This window comes from Chionomys nivalis, chromosome 5 (genome assembly GCF_950005125.1).
Source record: "Chionomys nivalis chromosome 5, mChiNiv1.1, whole genome shotgun sequence".
Classification (NCBI taxonomy): Eukaryota; Metazoa; Chordata; class Mammalia; order Rodentia; family Cricetidae; genus Chionomys; species Chionomys nivalis.
The window spans coordinates 56,563,214-56,586,041 of NC_080090.1; the positions used below are offsets into that span (position 1 = coordinate 56,563,214).

The 22,828-nt window shown below is 46.4% G+C and overlaps 2 protein-coding genes across 4 annotated transcripts in view; one reads left to right on the forward strand and one right to left on the reverse strand.

The window, feature by feature from the left end:
- The first annotated feature begins 555 nt into the window (after positions 1 to 555).
- Atp1b1 (ATPase Na+/K+ transporting subunit beta 1) lies at positions 556 to 20,547 on the forward strand. The gene is made up of 6 exons (XM_057769357.1): positions 556 to 827; positions 4,979 to 5,107; positions 14,534 to 14,689; positions 15,736 to 15,920; positions 18,316 to 18,396; positions 19,130 to 20,547. The coding sequence occupies exons 1-6, from the start codon at positions 731 to 733 to the stop codon at positions 19,391 to 19,393; spliced, it is 912 nt and encodes a 303-aa protein (XP_057625340.1). The 5' UTR covers positions 556 to 730; the 3' UTR covers positions 19,394 to 20,547.
- Nme7 (NME/NM23 family member 7) overlaps positions 20,507 to 22,828 on the reverse strand; it is a 138,476-nt gene continuing 136,154 nt past the window's right edge. For all 3 annotated transcript variants that reach the window (XM_057769355.1, XM_057769354.1, XM_057769356.1), the window contains one exon: positions 20,507 to 20,643. In XM_057769355.1, the coding sequence (XP_057625338.1) occupies positions 20,611 to 20,643 (33 nt within the window). In that variant the 3' untranslated portion in view covers positions 20,507 to 20,610. The remainder of the gene's footprint in view (positions 20,644 to 22,828) is intronic.

The following is a 22,828-nucleotide window of genomic DNA, read 5'->3' on the forward strand; positions in this document are numbered from 1 at the left end:
GACGGAGAGAGGACGCGCAGAGCACCCGGGGTACAACTCACCAACCCCCAGTCCCTCTTCGCGCCCCCGCCGCCGCGCCAGCCCCTCTAGCCCAGCCGGCTCCTTTGTGGCAGCCCCGCGCCCGCCCCTTCGGGTCTCAGGCTCCGCCTTCTCGGAGCTGGCGATTGGTCCGCCGTGTCGCCGGTGGGTGTGGTTACGGGTGGCGGAGGCGCGGTATATAGTAAAGGTAGGGCGTGCGCTCTCAGCCAATTTCTCGGCTCGTGGCCTGCGCGCGCGTGTGTCGAGCCCGCGCTCCGTTCCTCTCGTCCTTCCCGGTGACTTTCCCTCCTTGTCCCTGACCAATCTTGGCAGAGGTCACAGCAGGCAGAGTGGTGCAGCTACAGCTTGGAGCGGCAGGCAGCTGCGGGGTTCGCCGAGACCCCCCGAAAAGCGTTCGGAGCGCGGTCGCGCGCCCACCGCTAGGTGCGGGGCTCGGAGCCGCCCAGCCCGCGCGCGCCCTCCTCCTTCGTCCCTCCTCCCTCCGCCCCCGCCGCACCTCCCCCTCCTCCCGCTCTGCCTCGGCTGCTCCGCCGCGCGCCTCGCACTCGCAGAGCCGCAGCGGCAGCGGCGCGTCTCGCCTTTGGAGACAGAGCCGGGCCGCCGGGGACACCGAGCAGCCGCCGCGAGGACGCCAGGGTGCACGCAGCACTCGCCCTCCCTTGGCCTCGGCCACCACTGCTGAGCCGCCACCATGGCCCGCGGAAAAGCCAAGGAGGAAGGCAGCTGGAAGAAATTCATATGGAACTCGGAGAAGAAGGAGTTTTTGGGCAGGACCGGTGGCAGTTGGTGTAAGTACGGGGCTCCGCGACGCTCGCCGCCCGCGCCTTGCTTTTTCCTAGGAGGCGCATCCCTGTGCGCGGGCATTGCGGACTGTTCGGCGCCCAAGGGGCTGTCCCGAGTATCAGGGATTGGGTGGTAGGCGATGCTAGGAGTGCCCGGGCCTGGACTTGGCATCCAGTGACAAATGAGGGGACCCCAGGATGAGGCGCGGGTGGGGGCTGGAGCTGGTTAGACTGAGGGTTCTGGGCACGGTAGGGATCTTCATCTCCTGAGTCTTCCCTCCTGGGAAACTCCGTCAGGTTCCAGAAGAACTATGTATGTGCCTTCCCTCCCCATCTCCCAGCACCTTTGATAAAAGAGATTTGGAGGCTGTGAGAGAAACTCGTGAGCTAACCTGTTCTATGCAGGCGATGCTGTGATAGCATCATTCTTCCAGCCTAAAAATGTACCTAGAATGGAGAGGAATGGGGAGGAGAAGTGCGTCCACACTGCAGTATTTCATGGCCACGTCTAGGGTTTACCCTAGGGACGGTCCATGGAGTCATCACAGCCCAGAAATGGCCCTGTGAGCTCCATGTCAGGGCCGTTTTTAAGCCTTGGCGAGACACATGGCCGTCTGATGGTTTTAAGATATGCATGGTACCACATGAAGAAACAGGTCATCTTAGAAGATTTCATGCAGCCTGTTGCTTCCTTGGCTGGAATCCCCTTATAGCCCATTGAAAATTGGATATATATTAGCCTCTTTACGTTAAGGTGGTAGGTTTTTTAAAAGGTCATTTTGAAGGGCATAGTTGTAGACAAATCCGTGAATCGTGACTGCGGAAGGGAGGGAGGGAGGGAACTCCCCTATGCAGCATCATTGCCCCCTCCTTCTCCAGTATTACCACCACCACCACCACCACCACCACCAACCACCACCACCACTTCTCCCCCCTTTCCCCTCCTCCTCCTCCCTCCCCTATAGCGCCAGCATTGCAGTCACCAAGGGAACCCTGAAAACTAGCGATGGATGCAGTGTTTCTGTTTGGGGAGGGTCTATGGAGATAGACTGGAGAATGAGTCAGGGAAACGGCGCTTGGCTGACATTTTGAAAAGGAAGAAGCTGGGATATATGATTCTTACCTCCCCCACCAAGTAAAGAATGAAGTCAGGGAACCTTTCAACTGAAAGAAATGAAGGTTAATAATGCATCATACTTCAAGGTTAGTCAAGGTGAAGTCTCATTGCACGGCCTTACTGCAAAGCCTAGGTATCCCCGAGCCATGGGGAGAGGTTGTTCTTAAATTAATGGCTTCTTATTTCACTTTATATTTCATTTTATTTGGGGAGATGGTTCTTCAGTGGGGGTATGGCCATAGTCTTCCCGTGTTTCTGTCATGTGGAAGGGGAAGCCTGAAGAGAAATGTGAGGGATGTATAGGATGAACAGCCAGGGTCATTTCCTAGCAACCCGTTGTAACTCAGCTAGGCCTAGGAGGCGCACTGCAGAACTAGCCCCTCCTCCCAGGTTAGCTGGGATTCCTTTTCCTGGTGGTCTGGCCCCTGCAGCATCTCACTGACTCCAGGTACCTTGTGAAATTTGCCCTCTAGTGTTTTTCCACTTCTTAAATATATTTCTTTCCTCATTCCAATCTCACACTCCTTCTTTGAATAATATTTGCTTTAGAGGGTTAGAAAGGCAGTATGGAACAATTTGTTCTGTAAGCTGACATTTAATGGGGCAGCCCTTCCATGACAGAATGGGAATGTGTGGTCTTGATAGTTTTATCCAGTAAGGTAGTGATACACACTGGCTTCTGTGAAGCAGCCATCTGAACTAACCTTCCATTTTGTGGGTGCTGAGCTCGAAACCCAGTTTGTTTTGTGCTAATATGTCTATTCCCTTCTGACATGTAAGAAATCGCAGATGATGTGGCAGCAATAGCTGTCTCAGAGAGAGAGAGAGAGAAAGAGAGAGAGAGAGAGAGAGAGGCCCTCTTTCCAGCTCTGGGCCCAACATGGATGCCCTTGGGACCAGGGCAGGATGCCCTTGGCTCCGTTTTGCTTATAGGTAGATTTTTTACCAAGATGGATGGCAGGAGGCTCGAGTCTGTCACCTGCTGGAGAAGTCACAATTTACAAATCACTTTATGCCTTCTACCTTTTAATTATGTTAATACAGGTGTTGGCAGGTTTTTATGTTATATTTATATATTATATTTATATTGCTATCAGTCTCACATGCAACTTTTAAAACCTTTTGACATTTTAAAGGATATATGTGGATATATGTGGATATATATTAATATCTATATCTATCTAGCTATATATATAGCAAAACTTCCAGCGTCCCTTGTTCTTTAAATACAGAAAGAAAAGAAAAATTGCTTTAAAGGGAAAAAAAATGTTTCTAAAGCTTACAGCCCAACTCCTCACATCATGCTTCCCAGCTGGTTAGTGGAACTAATTTAGCCTTTGTCTCTGTTTCTCTGTGCCACTGGTAGGCTTGGTCTTGGAGTTCATTGCCTGAGCTCTCCAGACCTGCAGGCTATACTCTAACCAAATGACTTCACTGCAGTGACAGATTTATTAAGTAAATCTCCAAGAACAGCAGAATTCCTCACTTGTCTTTGCTGTCCTGTAGGTAGAGTGGAAAGGGTGCATATGTTCTTTAGCTTAATCATTGTGCTTAAAATGACTTAATTTTCCCATCTATTTGTCTTTTAAATAGCGTCAGTTCTAAAATGACTTAATTTCCCCATCTATTCGTTTTTGAAATAGCGTCAGTTCTGCACCTTCTTAGTTTAGGATTAGCTACCTGAAGTCCAGGGGAACCAGTACACAGATTGTGGCTGTTAGAAGAGGCAAATGTGGTTAAGCTTAGAGCACCAAGGATGACATCGGGAGGGCCACAGCTCCAGAAAGCAGCTGAGAAGCCAGGCTCTCAGGAGCTGTCTTGCTGACTGGGTTATACCAACTCTGTACCTCTGCAGAACATTCGCTGGAAAAATTTTCCAGATCCCTTGACGTCACAACCTTGCCATTTGCCTACTGCTGCCTGGATACCAAATGCAGCACTTAACCCTTGTCCTGCTGGGAGGAAGGGACAGAGCTTGAGGGCCGTGGTTCTAAATGATGCAGCCGTCTCTCCTTCTCCTTACTTGTATCTTGATGGGAACCTTGGGTGTTTTTCGATGTTTCGAGAGGACTGCATGGCTCATTTCCACATCTGTGTGCCCACTTTATTCCTGGCCCCCTCCCATCATCACACACACTCCTCAATAATCCTTGTATTCCAGGGCATTTGCCTAGAACCCTTTAGAAGTAACCCCCGCCTCCTTTGCGTAGTCATGGTTTTGATAACCTCACAGTTCTCTCGGCCCCACTTTTCCCTTCGGGTTGTTTGGCTGGCACTAGACAGCCAGGCGATGCCTAGTACAGCCTGTTACTATGCTGCTAATCGGGCAGCTAATCCTTGTAAACCAGTAACTGATAGCCTTATTCCATTCCACCGACTTTGTGTTGGTTTAAGATGGTTTTTTGTCTGTTTGCTTGCGTGCTTTTCGTTTTTAAAATTTGCTCTTACTCAGCCTGCATTCTGTTAACTGTGAGAAAAAGAAAATCAAGTTTACATAGCCTGTTCTTACTCTGCTGGACCGGGGAGAAGGTAAAAATGGTGGCTATTTGTAACATAGGATTTCCTTGGTATGTTTGATTGGTTCCCAATTGCCCCGTGACCCTGAAGAAAATGACAGCACTCTGTATATACACTTGCCAAGGAGAGTTTCAGTGTGTATTTCTGAGTTGGTTGTTCTTAGGCTTCTCAGTGTTTGGGGGAGCAGCAGAGCAATGAATGCCCATTAGGGAGCATGCTGTCGTGGGTTGGATGGATTGCATAAGTGTGTGAATGTGGCTGCAGGTTTGCACTGGTGATTGGGTCTCTTTTCAGAGGAGGAATGACTCCCTGTTACAGTTTTAGCTACCTTTGAGCATTCCTCTATCTGTACCTTCCAAGAAAGAGCGCGGTTCCCTCTTTAGATTTGTGCTGGCAAAGGAAGCCCTAGAGAAGCAGGTGGAAGAGGAACTGGGAAAGAGTTCTGGCCATCTTTGGGAAGGGCAGTCTTTGATTCTCCTGTGTGTGACGACATCACCCCCATGTCTGTCTGTTCTCCCCACAGTTAAGATCCTTCTGTTCTACGTGATATTTTACGGTTGCCTGGCTGGCATCTTCATCGGAACCATCCAGGTGATGCTGCTCACCATCAATGAACTGAAGCCCACATACCAGGACCGTGTGGCCCCGCCAGGTAAAACCCAGGGACTGAAGGGGTGCCACTTCCAACCGAGAAGACACCTTCAGGAAATTGTTCCATAGTAGAGCTTTGAGCTAAGCATGGGGAGGAAGCGGGAGGAGTGTTGCAGCTGCGACTCAGCTGCGACTCCTGGCCGCATTGCGGCTCAGCTCCAGATGGCTGCAGATGTCTGTCTGCACAGCTCGGGGTGACGGTGGAGCACACAGCCTCACTGTGGGACCGAGCACATCAGGTCCTGTTGGGGCTTCATTCTGCTTGGCCTTAACACTCAAGGGCTTGGTCAGTGGGGTCATTCTAGGGCCTTTTCAGCTCTAATGCGTTTTTTTTTTTTTCACTAGTGTGGTGACCATAACTCAGATAAATTCGTAAAAAAAAAAAAAAAAAAAAAAAAAAAAAAATCATTCCCCCAGAGAGGAGCCGAGACTCACCTGTTACTGATTTGCAGTTTGACCTTGAATACAGACACCCTCTTGGCTATCTCAACCTCTCAAACCTGTTTGTGGTTTGGTGAACCCCTTTCCAGTTACTGTCTCTGTTCTCTCTAAAAACTTCAGTGAGCAAAAAGATTATCACCGAAGAGGGGACCCTCCACAAGTGTCCCCTTCAGTTAAGCTGTTGGTGTTGAGGACACACCAGTCTGTCACACCTATGGAAGGTCACTGCCCACCTGCCTGGGGCTAAACTGCAGCAGTAAACACTTTTACTGTGGTTCTCCTGCCTGGAGGGCAGAGCTGGGAACTGTACTCACTGCATAAATGACCTTGAGCAGTGGGGTGGGGTGGGGTGGGGTGGGGTGGGGAGGTGACAAAGATTGTCCTGTGTGGGCAAGGGTTTGATGGCTCAGAAGTAGCCTTCTGTAGGTGACAGTGGGTCACTGAGCATTGCCTATGGCCAACATATCTTGCTTTCCTTGGCTGTGAGGAGGAAGAAGCTGCAGAAGGTGAAGGTGGTAAGCATTGTCTTATGCTAAGTCAAAAAATCTTCCAGTGCAAGGAAAAAAAATCCAGAATATTTTCACACACACACACACACACACACACACACACATATATATATATATATATATATATAATATGTAAGTAAATAGAACAGCTTAAACCTATTTCATGATGTGCAGACTCTGTACATGACCACACAGTCATCCTTTACTTAAAAAAAAGAAGACTATATAAACCTTGGAGAAATAAGTAACTTATTTATTTAGGTTTTTGCTTTTAGAGACAGGGTTTCTCTGTGTAGCTCTCGCCATCTTTGGACTAGCTCTGTAGACCAGACTAGCCTTGAACTTAGATCTGCCTGCCTCAGCCTTCCGAGTGCTGGGATTAAAGGTGTGTGCTACCATGCCTGGCAGAAATAAATAATTCAATAAGATAAAGTTAAAAAAAAATTCTAGTCCTTTTCTGGAAAGAAATCTCACCTTCCAAAATAAATAGCCAAAGTGTCTGATGCTTTAAGTCAGGGTTTGCAATTGAACTTGCCCTGACTGAGGTGCCCCATCCCCACCCCTGCCCCCATCTTCCCTCTTTTCCCAGCACTTTCTATTAGCACCTATATTTAGTGTGCTCAGCAGCTGGATTGACCTGACAGACCTTCACTTCTCCGAAGGAACGTGGGTGGCTCATCTCGGAAATATGCATTCCTGTCCTTTGGTCTGAGTCACGGGCGAAGGTTTCAGTCCTTAACCTTCCCCGTTGTCTCCTCTGTCCCTTATCTTATCTTGGTCATTTCTGTCTCTGTGTGCTTAGCTGCTGTTTTAGTCTACACGCCTCCCTGTCCGGTGGGTTTTTTCCCCCTACCCCTCCTAACACTTTAGAAAATCATAGTCAGTTTTAGTCAGGTCAGTAGAGCACTGGCTGACAAGACATATCGTGCTCCCGGCCATTCGTGAGTACTCTGAATCCCTGAGGGACCCTGACTAGACCCTCCTTGGCATCATTCAGAACAGATGTTGAGAATTCATATTTGGAGAGGTATTAATGATTCACTAACTCTGCAGACGTAATAAATGTGTGGAAGTATATGTCCTGATCAACTTTTGGCTTCAACTTAATGTCTCCAAGCCTCCTTTGTCTTGGTCAAAGAGGGAAAGTTCTGAGTCAGAAGTACATGGTAACTGTGCAAAATTTAATATTTAAAGATACAAGGACTTACTTAGGGCATGTTGTCATCTGACCTTGGGGCATGAATACAAACGTGACCAATTGGGTTTGTAGTGTCCTTTACACTTTGAAATGCCTTGTAACTAGAGCTCTTCCAAGTGGCATGTGTGAGTCTGGCCAGATCCAGCAGTGGCAGTCATGCCTTGCTATAATCATGTAGGTTGTATAATGGAGAAACTGATAGGCCAAATGGGAACGTCACAGACAGACAGGAAAAAAGTACAAAATGGAAGGGAAATTTAAGGACAAATGGGTCACATGGTTTCTGGACTCTGAGCAGTGGATGCTATTTCTTGCCAGGTCTTACTCCTCAGTTGGAACTAACCTGCTTACCCTAGTGAGACAGCAGTGTCTTGGACGAGATGTTGGCGCACAGTATTAGATAACTATTTTCATAGCTCAAAAATCAGTTTCCAACTTCCTGTTAAAGCAGTCTCTAAAGCCCAGAGCTATTACACATAGGTTCTTGAGATTTTATCAGCCTAAGAAGGAAGAGCAGGGACTTGGAGTTGAAGCCAGCCCCCACCACGCCAGTACCATTGAACACACCAAGCCACAGTTTCTTACCTATCCAATAGGAGGAATATCCTGATGATTAGACAGGAAATAAATGGAAAACATACTGAGAGCAGCCTCGGATATTTATGTCCCACCTTCCACTAGCAGTAGGAGACTCTGAATTTCCTGCTGGGTGAGAGCACAGGGGGAGGCTGCATACTTAAGTTTCCTGGAGTCAGTCTTACTGCAGCTTTCCCTGAGAAGTATTTACACAGTAGTGAATTAGAAAACATACTCAGAGTTTCTGTGAACCTAAATGACATAGTAACCAACACTCCTCTTAGCATACCCATCCCTGCCCTGCTGTATCCAGGCTTTTGTCCAGAGGAGAATCTCTTGCAGTGTGTAGAGTAGCATGTCCTTCCAGTTGGATCTGGGCGAGCCAAGCACAGTACACGCATACACGCACCACGTGCCCCCATGTGCTGTGGAGAGCCAAGCACAGTGCACGCGAACACACACACATGCTCCCATGTGTGCACACAAACAAGGTGGTAGTTGCTCACCTCGTTGCCTCCCTGTGGTGTAATGGAAAAGTGCCTTCCATGGGCTGTCACCCATCCCCCACCCCCAGGTTATCTTAGCAACTGTGCAGTGAACTGAAGGTCACTATGTGTCATTCCCTGAGTCCACAGAGTTCCCACCTGGCATGCTTCCTGGTGCAAAGGTAGGAATGTATTCTCTCTTCTTCCTCCTCGTAAAGTTGTGGGAGGTTCTTTGTTTTGCTCTTAAAGATGTCTCAGTGAGAACAGGACACATTTTAAGAGGGTCAAATTCTTGGCATGTGGGTAACCAGAGTTAGGGCAGGAAGGTGGGGTGGATGAACATTAGCAGATCATGATTAGCCGTTTGCTTTTCATCTTGTGAGTGACAAGTTAATCTAGTTCACGAGGGTATAGCCATTGTAGCCCACCCCTCCACATGCTTCAGGCTCCTGAGAAGTCTTTATGGCAGGCTCAGAAAAACTGCAAGTCACGAAATGATCGATCCTCTCCAACTTCAGAGGTGTAGGGATAGAAACACTTTCTCCCTGTGCTTGGAGGAGCTGTAACTTCAGAGTGTTAGGGGACTTTGATGCCATCTCTAGCCAGTCAGTTAATTTGTGACTGCCTAGCTGACACATTTGGGTCTCTTCCCTCCCTCTCTTTCCACCCTCTGACCGACCCTGCCAACCTCTTCCCAAAGGAAATGCCATTGGTAGTACAAGCTTTCCTCACCTGTGGTTCAAAAAAGGGCTTAAAGAGGAAGATCTCAAGCTTCCAGAATTTTCTTCCACGTAGCTTATTTCTGAGTTTCCTAGGCATGCAGAAAGCCCAGTGATTGACATACAGTATTTTTGGAGAGCCAGGTGTAATGCCTTGTGCCTTTAATCCCAGTATTTGTGAGGCTGCAAGTTTCAGGTCGGCCTAGAACTCCAGAAAAGTGGATCTTACTCACCTGAAGATGAGTGAGCGCGCCAGGACCTCTGTTAAGTAAGATGAACAAACAAAGTAAAGGAAATGATCCCGGGGGAAGAAAGGCAGATAAGTCAGTGTCATCTCGGGCTTGTGGCATTCATAAGAAGAGAGCTCCACCCTGGGAGACGGGAGTGGAAAGACACCTTCATTTCTGCTGATGGAGAATCAGACAGGGTGGGACTGATCAGTGACCAGTTAGTGCTCTCATGCTGAAACTCACCATCTGATGCTGACCAGATTCCAGAGGCTAGGGCAATGAAGGAGATCCCATGGTGTGTTACCCATAACTTTTGACCAGGAAAATACCTCTTCCCACGTCATGCAAGGATAGACAGGCCCCTATAGTATGATACTTAGGTATCACATTTCAGGCCCCTATAGTATGATACTAAGGTATCACATTTCAGGCTATTAGCAAATGTCATGTTTTAGAATTAGACAAGTCAAGTATACACTTGTTCTTTGTTTGACCTTGGATCGAAAAAAAAAAGCATAGTGTAAAACGTCTAATGCCTATCTACTGTCGTTCCCCTTTATAAAGAAGTGTTATCCTCCTTGTTTGGGGAATGAACACAATTATGAACTTTCCAAAATGTCAAGCTCAGTGCCCTATGAAACCACTTTGAAAGCTAAAGCATCCACACCAAGTGATTCCTTCTCAGCATCTGAAGTTGAATATGCAACTTCTGAGAAAAGTCCCCCGATGAGTAATTCTTTAATGGTGAAGGACCTGCAACCAGACTTTGTGGCATTTAGTTTAAACTGGGGCACAGGTTTCTGTACCCCACCAGTGGTTAAACTGCCAAGCAGACTATAGAAACAGGCGAGAGGCTCCTTCGACTTTTCAGAGGGAGCAGGTTTGAGGTACAGGTGTAGGTAGACTGTATGTGACCGCTGCCTTGAGGCAGGCCATTTACTCTTGGCTAATCCAGCCTCCAGTCACATGCTAACCCTGACGCAAAAGGTAAGTGGGAGGGAACTGGTTCCCAGAATTCTGTTAGGTAAGTTGATAATAATCCCACAGACAAAATAATTAATAGGTTGTTCAGATTGAGACTTCAAGGGGGGTAATCCAAGTGTATAATTGTAGAGGTTACACTTGTATATGTGTAAGCCATTCTCGCTCCTCCATTTTCTTTTTAATTGGAGAGTACTTTCAGCCTGCAGTGTGTAGGAGATGTGAATGGCTTCATGTAAACGCTTCTCTTAGCTTCCTGTGCCCTTGGAGGATTCTGTGGAAGATGATACCTGTTGGAGAGTATTTGGCTGTGAGTCATCAGCTGTATCAAATGACCGGGCCAAGCAGCTGTGCTTTGGGATTGACTGGAGAAACTGCTGCAAGGTTAAAATGGCTCCATTCTCCTTTAAATACTTCAGCGCTGCAAGCAGACGGAGAAGTCACAAACTTGCTACACTGTAACCTAATTGGAAACAAAATGCTTGCTGGTGAAAAGCCTCTTTCTTTTTCTCCCCTGTACTGTTCACACCCACTAAAGTCAGCAGTATGCCTCCCTTGTTTCTCGGGAGACGGAGTCCCGAGAGGCAGGTGCATCTGGAAGGGGCGAGTGTGAAGTCAGAGGTTTTCTTTTCTTACTCCAGATCTTAACGTAAAATTGAAGTACTTGTAAGAACCCAGATATGAACATGACTCAGATCGTCCCAGTCCTTCCGTAGGTGACTTCCTTGGGTAAGGGCTTGACTAGTTCATGACTCCATTCACTGGTGGCGTCGGAGCAAAGACGTCCTGAGCTTCACCTCCTTAATGTGCATTTAAGCTCTGACAGCCAAGAGGCAGAAGGCTAGGTCTGCTTCAGGGCCTAAGGTTTGAAACCATGGCCAGCGCTCTGACAGTCTGCTCTTTGGCCTCTGGGGGTTGGCATTGCAGACAGAGCTTCCCCTTGGTCAGTTATACTCACAGCTTTAGGAATGAGCAAGGGGAAGCCAGAAGATCCTGCCTAGGTACACAAGCTGGCAAAAGCACCAGTTAGCAGGATGGGGGTGTGGGGTTGAGCTGTGAGGTAGATATTGGTGTGATTCCAGTGTTTGATTTCACTGTTTGCCTTGACTAGAGAGGAATGGTACTGACTGCACGTTACACTTCTGGGTCAGTGGTGGCACTGTGGTGGCGCTGTAGGTAACAGCAGTACACACCGTTTCACAGGTCTGTTGGTAAGCAGTGGGTAGCTGGGCTGGCTACTGATAAGGCTGGCATACACATGTAGGTGAACATGAGGTCCTAAAAAACACGCTTACAACTGAGTTACAGGAACTCATATTTGGGGCTCTGGCACATGTGCTGTCTCTTGTGAGAGAATGAAAAGCCCTCACCGTAGTCCTACCTCCTCATGTTCCCTTTCTCTTCGGAGAAGTGGCGTCACTGCACATCATACAGACATCAAAGGACTGGCCCCTTGAGCGGCCCCTACTAGAGAATACAGACAGCTGGCAAATGAGAGGCAGCGGGGATTGCCAGCTAAGACCAGGACAGAACGGACAGTGCCACGGGTGAACTTGTCTTGCAATCTGGGTCCTACCTTGTTTATTTTCAGTGTGACCTGGGGTTACTTTAGTTATTGCAGCTCGTGGGGTGAGACAGATTCTCGTATTGGACTCCGGAGCTTTGTTAGCAGGTTGGTTTCTGCTGAATCACCTGCTCTGCTGGGTACCACAGTGCACTGCCGTCACCACACTGTGGCCCTTCATCAGCCGCCTGAAGATCTGTTCCTTCCAGCTTCCCTCCTTTCTGAAAGATGTGTCAGGCTGCTCCTAGCCTCCTGACACTTGATACCTTTGCTTTCTTCACCCTTCAGGCTGCCTTTCCTGGCCGTGGGAAGCTGACTAACCCTGAGCACACAGTCCATTCTGCCTGACAGATTCACAGGCATTCATTCTCGTCTCTTAGGCATGACTGCCCCTCAAGATTCCATTTTCTCTGGATCCCAGAGCCGTGCTAGGGAAACGCCCTATTTGCCTGTCTTTTTCTTCTCCAGCATTTGGGTGTATGTCCTTCACTTCCCCACGGCCAGGCAAATCACTTTGACTTAGATGGCTGGTTACAACTTCAGACTAGGAACAGTCTCCAGCTGCCCGGTCTATCTCAGTACCATTCTCCCTTTGCTATCCTGGGCTAGCTTTTGTACTTGCTTTCCCTTTGCAGCAGTCAGTGGCTTTTGCTGCACTGCTTCCAAGCCCATGGGTGAACCACAATGCCAGCTTCCCGCCTAATGTAAAAAGATTGTCTAGAATATATTTAGATGATTTTAGATGCAAAAACAGTATTTCCTGGCTTATGAACTTTTAAAGACTGTTTAATCATAGTAACCTTTGCTTATTTCAAGCTAAAGACTCTTTGCTAATTCTGAAACAGCATTCCTTTTTACCTGTGGACGGCCTTTTTTCCTGTGTTCTTTAGGTTTTGCATTAGTCTTATCAAGAATTCTTTACATTTTTAAAAGAATTTATTACAGTCATGTAAGATGTAGGGTGCATGTGCTGTGGCTCACATGTGGAGGGCCGAGGACAACTTCAGGGAGTTGGTTTTATCCTTCTGCCTTTATGTGGCTCCCAAGCTTCAACTCAGCTCAGTAGGCTTGCTCATTCAGCAAGCACTTTCCCTACTGAGAATCTCATTGGCCCTTCATTGTTGGTTGGAGACAAAGTCTCAGTGCGTAGCTCTGCCTGGCCTAGAGCCTATTCCAGGCTGGCCTAGAATTTACAGAGATCCACCTACCTCTGCCTCCCGAGTGCTGGGATTAAAGACCCGAGCTACCATGCTGCACAGGAAGGTTTGATGTTTCCCTTCGAGCACTGTATCCACATCTCACTCCATCCATCCCTTCTGCCGCCTCCCCTGCAATCGGGGCCAGTCCCACTTAGCCTGTTGAAGCTCAAAGCAGCCCTCACTCACTGGAAAAACTAACAGCTGTCTACTCCAGCTTCTGTTGAAGTCCTGTTCTCAAGCACCACAAAAGGGGCTGCTAAATAATTAATTGCGCTAATTATGTTTCCACTTTAATTATGCTATTGTCTGCCTCGATGTCGCCACTATTAAATTCTAATTCTCCAGAGCAGTCATTCTAAACCAAGGGTGCTTTGGGCTTAGAGGTTATGCCTAGGTAGGTCTGGGATGGATCCTATGGGGATGGATCCTATGGGGCTGCCTGTTTAATCAGCTTGAGGAGGGTGGGATGGGTGCTCGCATCTGCCACAGGTGAGGGATGAAGGTCAGGTGTAGCTCCTGATTGACAGGCCCCGATACAGGGCCAATCCGGAGATGGAGACTGAGCAGCGAGGCTGTCTGATATAACAGAAAACACAAGATACCCGGTTACATTGAAATTCATTACACAGCGAGCACACGTGTGTGTGTGTGTGTGTGTGTGTGTGTGTGTGTGTGGTGTATTCCTACTAAAGAATCATCCCATGTTTATTTGGAAGTGGAATGTAATTGGGTATCTTTTATCTGGTTGTCCTGGGGTGAAATGTAATTGTAGTTGCTTCTCCGACTCCCTGACCTGGATATAGTGCTGCTGTGTAGTATTATCTAAGTGCCCATTAGGCTTCTGGACATGAGAGACTTATAACAGAGAATGCAAACCCATGTCTCATGTATCTCGACTTTCACTTTGATAGGTACTGACATGCGTAGATCTTTGAATTGACCACTGCATATATATCTTAAATTTCCCATTTGAAGCTGAAAAAAATCTTGATTTTAAGAGCCAAAGGACTGTCATCTCTGGGGAGGAGTCTTGAGGTTAGAGAGACTGAGTTTTTATAATTCGCTGATGTAGAGAATCAAGGGAGCGACACTGTACACCGGCTGCTAGCAGTGCAGTTTTAAGAATGTGTACACATAAAGGCACTAGAAAAACTACAGACATTGGAGAACTGCACACCTGGGTTGGAATTCTGGTCCTGCTTTCTCTGCAACCTTGCCCAGGATTCTTAACCTTTCATTGCAAGTGGTATTCTCATTCACAAAACAAGTTAATGCCTACTCTGAAGTGTTGACAAGGAACCTGGATGGTATCTGATATTATTTCATCGACATTACATTTAGCAATCTAATCTAAATGCCATCAGATTGAATTTGAAAGGGAAGTGGGGATTTAACGCTTGCACCACAAGAGCCGGGGCGGAGTGGGAGTGGGGGTGAGGGTGAGGGAAGCCTATTGGTTCCTGCTTTTGAAGTCCCTTGATTGCCTTTCCCACTGACGTCATCTTTCTGGCTTTCATTGCTGTAGGACTGACACAGATCCCTCAGATCCAAAAGACTGAAATTTCCTTCCGTCCTAATGATCCCAAGAGCTACGAGGCCTATGTGCTAAACATCATCAGGTTCCTGGAAAAGTACAAAGATTCGGCCCAGAAGGATGACATGATTTTCGAGGACTGTGGCAGTAAGTGACTCACTGTAGATTCATGTGGTCATAATATTGACCAAGTTGTCATTCTTTGCTTAATTTAGTAATTTAAAAGTAATATTACTGAATTTTTGTTAGAATTTCCATGAAGTTTTCACCTTACTTTACAATAATTAAAAAGACACAAGTGATAAGTGAAATCGTGTTTGAAGGGGAAATAGTTTAGTAAAATATGTTATGATAAGGATGGCGAGAAATAATATACATAAAAGTCACAATAAAATACATTGTTTTCCTGCAGCTCCAGAAAATTCTGACCCAAACCCTTTGAGCTCCAAAAATGATTGACAGTCCCTTTAATTCATCATGTTCTTATTGTAATGTGGACCTGTGAAAATGCTGCTGCTGCTGCTTAGACGTGGGTTAGCGTCCTTTTAGCCCTAAGTAACTAAGCAAGCCCTTAGAGCAGTGGCTCTCAACTCGTGGGCTGAGACCCCTTCACAGGGGTCCTAGGACCATCAGAAAAATACAGATATTTACATTACACTTCATAACAGCGAAATTACAAAGTAGCAGTGAAAATAGTTTAATGGTTGGGGGCACCACATGAGGACAGTATGAAAGGGTCACAGCATTAGGAAGGTTGAGGACCACTGCATTAGAAGAGATTATCAAGGGCCGGAGAAATGGCTCGGGGGTAAGAACACTGGCTGCTCTGGCTGCTCTTGCAGAGGTCCTGACTTCAATTCCCAGCAACCACATGGTAGCTCACAACCATTTGTAATGAGATCTGGTGTCCTCTTGAACATTGTATGCATAATAAATCAAAAATTATTTTGAGAGAGAGAGACACTAACAGCTCTAAGAGCATGCCAATCATAGAGCACAGGTGGTGAGCAGTTCAGTTTGGGGTCATGTGCCAGCCAGAGGTTGCCTTTGCTAGCATTGAAAGTCCCTGTCTAATACATCCCACGTGTAGTTCTGTCTTCAATGGGAAAATATCAGGAACGAGAAGTTCTTGACCTTCTTACCAGTGCAGAGCAGACGGCTGGCGCACTCTGTCAATGTGTTTGTGCTTCTAGGTATGCCCAGCGAACCCAAGGAACGGGGAGAACTCAATCACGAGCGGGGAGAACGGAAGGTCTGCAGGTTCAAGCTCGACTGGCTGGGGAACTGCTCTGGACTCGATGATGAATCTTTCGGCTACAAAGAAGGGAAACCCTGTGTCATCATCAAGCTCAACCGAGTTGTGGGCTTCAAACCTAAGGCAAGCGGGGTTTTACAGTACAGACGCACTTTGTGGCTTAACTGATGAGACAGGAAGTTTTAAGACAATCTTGCTGCTATTTTTGAAGTGCCGTGTCAGTAGTGTGAGACCAAAACCTTTCTCCTGCATCAAAGGCAGCAATCTCCATCCCTAAAGTTGCAGACCGAGTGCCACAGCCAAATTTTAGAGTGTCGCCCTGTTTTGAGACAATCTCAATGTAGCCCAAGCTTATCCAGTCACTCTGTAGCCAAGGCTGCCCTTCTGGTTGCTACCCTCCTAGTCCCATCTCTCCACTGATGGGACTGTGGGTGTCTCACCCACAGCTCTCTGTCCTGTTCTTAATACCCAGCTCAGTGTTGATAAAGAAGTCATTTTCACACGCGAGCATTTCCTGGCTAGGAGGTGTGAATACAGACAGAGAAGCTGCTTTTGGTTTGGACTTGAAGGAGCAACAAGAATATTTCAGAAATACTCTTGCTGTCTGTTAATCTGAAAAAAAAAATTTTCCTGAATGATGATTTCATTACAAAACCCAGAAAATGACACCATCTCTGAACTTGGTTAACCATTCAGTTTCTAACGAGCGAACATTACTTGATCACTAAATTGCCACTGTCTTTGCGAGAAAGTCTTTGGAAGGAGGAAGCGCATTACTGGTGTGGTCTCGGCTCTTCTACATGCTTATTTCGTTCTGCTGTCCTTCCATAGGCATGGATTCTGCCTGAAGGTTCCTAAAGATGCCATCAACACTGCCCAATATTAGTGTATACATTTTAATTCCGAGGGGAATTGACTGCAAGACATTGAGTTACCTGGACGAACTCACTTCCTTTCTGAAACCTCTCTCTTTCAGTTTCTTCTGCATGTTAATTGATTTCTATAATACTTGTTGCCCAAAAGAAAGTCAGTGTAGAGAGGAAAAGTTTTCTTGTTTTGAGATAGGATGTCTCTATGTAGCCCTGGCTGTGGACTCACGGAATTCTGTGGACTCATGGAGATCCATCCACGTGCCTGAATGCTGGGATTAAAGGCGTGTGCTACCAGGCCCAGCAGGAAAGGTTACTCTAAAGAAAGCATCAAAGTTCCTTTACCAGAGGCAAGAACCAGTAGTGGGTGGCTGGCTGGTTGTCTTGATGGGTCTCTTGCGAATGTTAGTGTACCTTTCAACAGACTCTTAATCTTCCTATAGACAAGCCTATAACCATAGTACCATAGGTAGCATTACTACTCCATGCTTGTATTTGACATTTACCATGTGGCCAGGGTAGTCTAGGAATGGGTGTGGTGTATCTGAAAGAAGCCGTTCTGCTCTCCCGGTCATTGGTTTTTAATGTCACTCAGCACACACTCTTAGTGATTCCTGTTGCACAGAGGCAAAGGCTGGCCTGTTGTGATTTTTCTTCCCACGTCTGGAAGGCCTGTTTTGTGATAGATGCTGACTTCTCCTTTTATATTTGGGCTCCAGTTAATCCATTGCTTCTTCTCATTTGTCTCTCCCACCCAAATTGCCAGCCGGTTTATCAGTGTATTTTTTGTTAGAGAGTGCAGTAGCTCATTTCAGTCAGTGTGCCTGGTTCCTTATCTTCTGAGGGTACATCATGGCAACATCTTCGGTCAATCAGTGTTTTCTGAGTTTTCAAGGCAGGAATATTGGTAGCAGAAAGCCCCCAAAGAGTCAAGTCTAGATGCCCGTTCTCTCATATTCTATAAGAAGTTGTGTCAGTATGAATCCCTTACTGATGTATAGATCTGTCGGTGTAGCTGTGCTTTAGACTGTGTGTGTGCTATGTCTCATGCCCAGGCTCAGGCGCAATGCTAACGTGAGTGAGCAAATGACTGCTTTCCAGAAACACATGGTCATCACTCTTCTTTGGAGGGAGATGAGAACCAGGGACGTAGGTGGAGGGCCCTGCATTTGCTGGAGCAGTCGTTTTCAGGCCGTACTCTGGGTCTTCCCGTGAACTCACCCAGTCCCAGCACTCCATCGCGGAAGGCAATACCACCTTCACCTGCGTTAGGTACCGCTATACCTCATAGAACTGGAAAGGAAGAGTCCTTGGGTGTCAGTGTGATGACCGTCTCCTCAGCAGTCACTGAGTTCTGACTGCTCATTGTCCTCTGAGGCAGGCTTACGTAGGCTAGCATCACACATCCCTCAGTGTTGGGCTGCTTCGTCGCTCTGTGGCCGTCACCACACTTGGACACCTACCTTCTTCAAACGAATTAAACAGAATCCTCTAACTGATGAGGGGAGTCACTTCCTCACCTTCCTGATGTGTTTTATTAGTTCAGCAGCTTTTGTCCACAGTGTCTGTTGGTTTGGCCTACATATTAGTTTTATTTTCCAGGAAAAAAAGATATTTTGTTGACCAATGTGGGTTTCTTTCACTTTTAGCCTCCCAAGAATGAGTCCTTGGAGACTTACCCAGCGGCGAAGTATAATCCAAATGTCCTACCCGTTCAGTGTACTGGCAAGGTAAGAATGCGCTCAGGGCTCCTGGGGGTGGGAGGGGAAGAGGGGCAGGATGAGAGGAATGGATGAGACTCCATACAGCTAAAGGGACAGTCTGAATACAAGAAACTGCTTCTGGGTGTTACTCTGAAAAGATGAATTGGAACTAGACACAAGTTTGTTTACTGGCACAAGAAATCCAAATATCTGAATTTAATCTAATGGAATGTGGGTTTATGGACCTGAGAGGTGACCTAGCCCACAGCATGTGCTAAAGATTCAGGCCAACTTTCTTTTATGGTGGTACCAAGCCAAGAGTCAGATGTAGGATACAGGGGCAAACATGCAAACCAGTACTGCTGGAGACAGTGTCCGTAATGAAGCCGTGTCCACCAGACAGTCCAGGGAGCTCCTCTCACTATTGGCCTTCTTATTAGGAGGCCCTGCCAGCTTTGGGGAATACTTGCTTGGCCTTGGTCTCAGTGTCTCCATTTATGCAGTGAAAGCAGCCCCCTCTCGTGAGTGTTTCCTGTCTGCTCTAGGCAGTGAAATTACTTCCTTCCTGTGGGGCCACCCAGTGATTGGTGGCCCCTACTTCTGAGAGGCGTGAGGTAGGCATGCCACAGGGTGGCTTGTTTTCTTTTCCTCTGGCAATCATTTTGCAGACTGTAGGGGTTGAGAGTCTTGCACTCAAGAACAAGACGAGACCTGTGATGGGTGCCATTAAAATTCAATTACATTCCCTTTCGATTTCCAGAGAGATGAAGACAAGGATAAAGTCGGAAACATAGATTACTTCGGAATGGGCGGATTTTATGGCTTCCCTCTGCAGTATTATCCCTACTATGGCAAACTCCTGCAGCCCAAGTACCTGCAGCCCCTGCTGGCTGTACAGTTCACCAACCTCACCTTGGACACTGAGATTCGCATTGAGTGTAAGGCATATGGTGAGAACATTGGGTACAGTGAGAAAGACCGTTTTCAGGGACGCTTTGAGGTAAAAATTTTAATTAAGAGCTGATCACGAGCACAAATCTTTCCCACTAGCCATTTAATAAGTTAAAAAAGATACACAAACCTACTAGTCTTGAACAAACTGTCATACGTATGGGACCTACACTTAATCTCTATGCTTTACACTAGCTTCCGCATTTAATAGGTTAGAATGTAAATTTAAAGTGTAGCAATAGCAACAAAATATTTATTCTACTGTAAATGACAAAAGAAAAATAAAAATTGAGCCTTGGGACGTGCCCATTTTTACTGTAAATTAGATTCCATAACTGACTTGTAGTGAGCAGTGCTCTGGCCCCTAAGTATCGCTGCCTTGTCTATTTTATTTAGTGTACAGTACTATAGGTGCGCACTCTGGTCATTTTTCAAGCCATGTTTTATCATATGTTTTCTACTTTACGTGAGCAAGGTTTGCTGTCCAAGGTGTAAATATTCAACGGGAATAAAACTGGCATGGTACTTTTTCCTTTTCTTTCTTATTTTTTTGGCTCTGAAATTTCAAAGATAATGGCCCATCAATGAGCGTTTTTAACACACTCCTTAGTCTTTTCCCTGTGGTATCAGGTCTTTATTTTTATCTTTATTTCCTGGGGCTGGGGGGCGGGGTGGGCTGTCATGGGGGAACTGCCCTTTAAATTTTAAGTGACACTACAGAAAAACAAAGGTGATGGGTTGTGTTGTGCTCCGTGCTGAATGCTGTCCGCCATCTTTCCCTTGTCCTCCAGTGTGTTCTGAAGCTGTGTCTGAGATCTGGATCTGCCCATCACTTTGGCTAGTGATGGGGCTCATTCATTTGCTTTGTACGTTTTCTTTTCCTTCTTTCCTTTCTCTGGAGGCATCATGTGCTGGTGCTGTGTCTTTATGAATGTTTTAACCATTTTCATGGTGGAAGAATTTTATATTTATGCAGTTGTACAATTTTATTTTTTCTTCAAGAAAAAGTGTAATGTATGAAATAAACCAAAGTCACTTGTTTGAAAATAAAATCTTTATTTTGAACTTTATAAAAAGCAATGCAGTACCCCATAGACTGGTGTTAAATGTTGTCTACAGTGCAAACCCATGTTCTAACATATGTAATAATTGCCAGGAGTACAGTGCTCTTGTTGATCTTGTGTCAGTCAGGTTAAAACAATGGACAATAAAAGAATGAACACATTCCTCACGTGTGTGACTCGCTTGTCTTGAGTGTCTCCGTCTGTGCCGTCTTTACTCTTTGTATTGTTAATTATCCAAGATCTTGAAGAAATACTGGACCTGAAAGGCAAGCACAGGCTGCCGTTAGCTGCCATGCAGGTCTGGGCTCTTCCACCTGCTCAGAGTTTGATAGGATGCCCAGGGGACCAGGCCATGAGGATGCACCCTTCTTCCAAAGGGATGACTGAGTTAACAAGAGGCAGAAGGCCAGTAAGCCCGAAGCTTGTATTAGAAGGGTTTGCAGTGCTGTTCCCTCCATATGGAACACAGGGAATCTTGCCTCCTGCAACAATAACCACAGCTCCACAAAGTGTGTTCACTGAATGTTTCTAGTAGCTAAGTTAAAAAAAAAAGATGATGTTAGGTTTGAGACTCAGTCAATGAAAAAGCTTGCATCTTGCTTTGATTCAGGTTTTAGCCCAAGTATTATTTAACCTTGTTGAAAAATTATTCTTAGTGTGAGAAAAGAAAAAACTTTCTGAGCATTTTTTTTTTCCTGGTATGATGGAGTTTTAAGATTTTTGTATTGCCAACATGGAGACATGCAAATTAAAACGATGGTGTCAAGTGAACCTGGAAACCTTTCAGAAGGCCTGGGTAGCCACAGCTCAACAATCACTCCTTCCTACTGTCAGGCTAGTCCTAAGAACTCAGGTCCGTGCCAGCTGTAGAGCTAATTCACAAATCCCAGGTTAGTTCCCACCCACTGCTCCATACTAAAAACCCTGCTTTTCTCTAGGTGTGGCTGTGCACACCTGTGATTCCTAGACTCAGGAGGCAGAGCCAGACTTTCCTGTCATTCATACAGGAATTCTCTTAAATTACTGGGAACTGGCAAAATTCATAGATGGTATCCTCAATATGAAAGTTGGTTTCTCAAAAAGCCACACGTTTATGGGAACAGAAGGTGTCATTCCTAAAGAAGATGATTTATTGACAGCTCATTTCTGAGGGTGAGGCAGGGTCTCACTATGTAGCCTTGATTGGTGTCTTAGGGTTTCTATTGCTGTGAAGAGAGACACCAAGACCATAGCAACTCATATAAAGAAAAAACAATGAATTGGGATGGTGTGCTTACAGTTTCAAAGGTTTAGTCCTTTATCATGGTGTGACAAGGCAGCATGAGGGCAGACATGGTGCTGGAGCTGATTGGCAGGCAACAGGAAGTGAACTGAGACACAGGGTGTGGCTTGAGCAAACATGAGACCTCAAAGCCCGCCTCCACAGTGACAACAGCGACACTTCCTCCAACAAGGCCACACCCACTCCAACAAAGCCACACCTAACAGTACCACTCCCTTTGGGGTCCATTTTCTTTGAAAGCACCACAGTTGGCCTAGAGCTCAGTGTGTAGACCGAGCTGAATTGAGCTCGCAGATCTGTCTGCCTCTGCCTATGCTAGGATTAGGTACACCATGCCTCCATAGAGCTCTTTCTTAGGCTGTGAGTGAATGTTTGTGAATAAGGAGAGTGGAGTGGAGAGGAAAGACTTATTAAATTGAAGAGCAAAAAGTTTTGAAGCCATTGAAAGGTCACAACCATAAGACAAAACCTGCTGGTTTCACAGATCCTGTCGCCCCAACGCTCTTGAACTACTGCACACCACACACCAATCATTCCTACCTAGTACTTCCTTCAAGGTTTTCTCCAAATCTTATTTCTCCTAAGCTCTCCAGGCTGTGCCAGCGCACCCTCTCCCGGATCCTCAGGACAGTACCAGTGGGGAGCCTGGGGAATGCAGTCTGCATTTGACTTAACACACACCTGACCGCTGACTATGTACCTGCTTTGTCAAGCTTCCTTGGGCCAGAACTGGGCCAAGCATACAAAACACAGGCTATCTCTCTGCACTGATACACTAGCATGAAGTGCCTGTACACTCATGGCATTTTTGCTCTGTATATTCATTGTGGGTTTTTTTTTTGTGTGTGTGTGTGTGTGTGTATGCATTTGTGTATTCCAGCTACTTCTTGGGTGTATGCAGAGAGAGCCACTTACCTCTAGGATGATTTTTATCCTGTTCATATAAATCCAGCCTGTCAAACACACAGACTACAAAGGGAACGAGGTTTTCAAGGGCATTGGGATAATTAAGGAGAGGGTTCTCTTTGCATCTGGCATGGCCCTTGTGTTAACATACCCTAATCCCAGGTTAGTAATAATTGGATATTATTACTCCATAACAGTAATCCATGGGCTCAATCTTAGTATTATTTAGCTAGAATTTAATGATCTTTATTTTCAT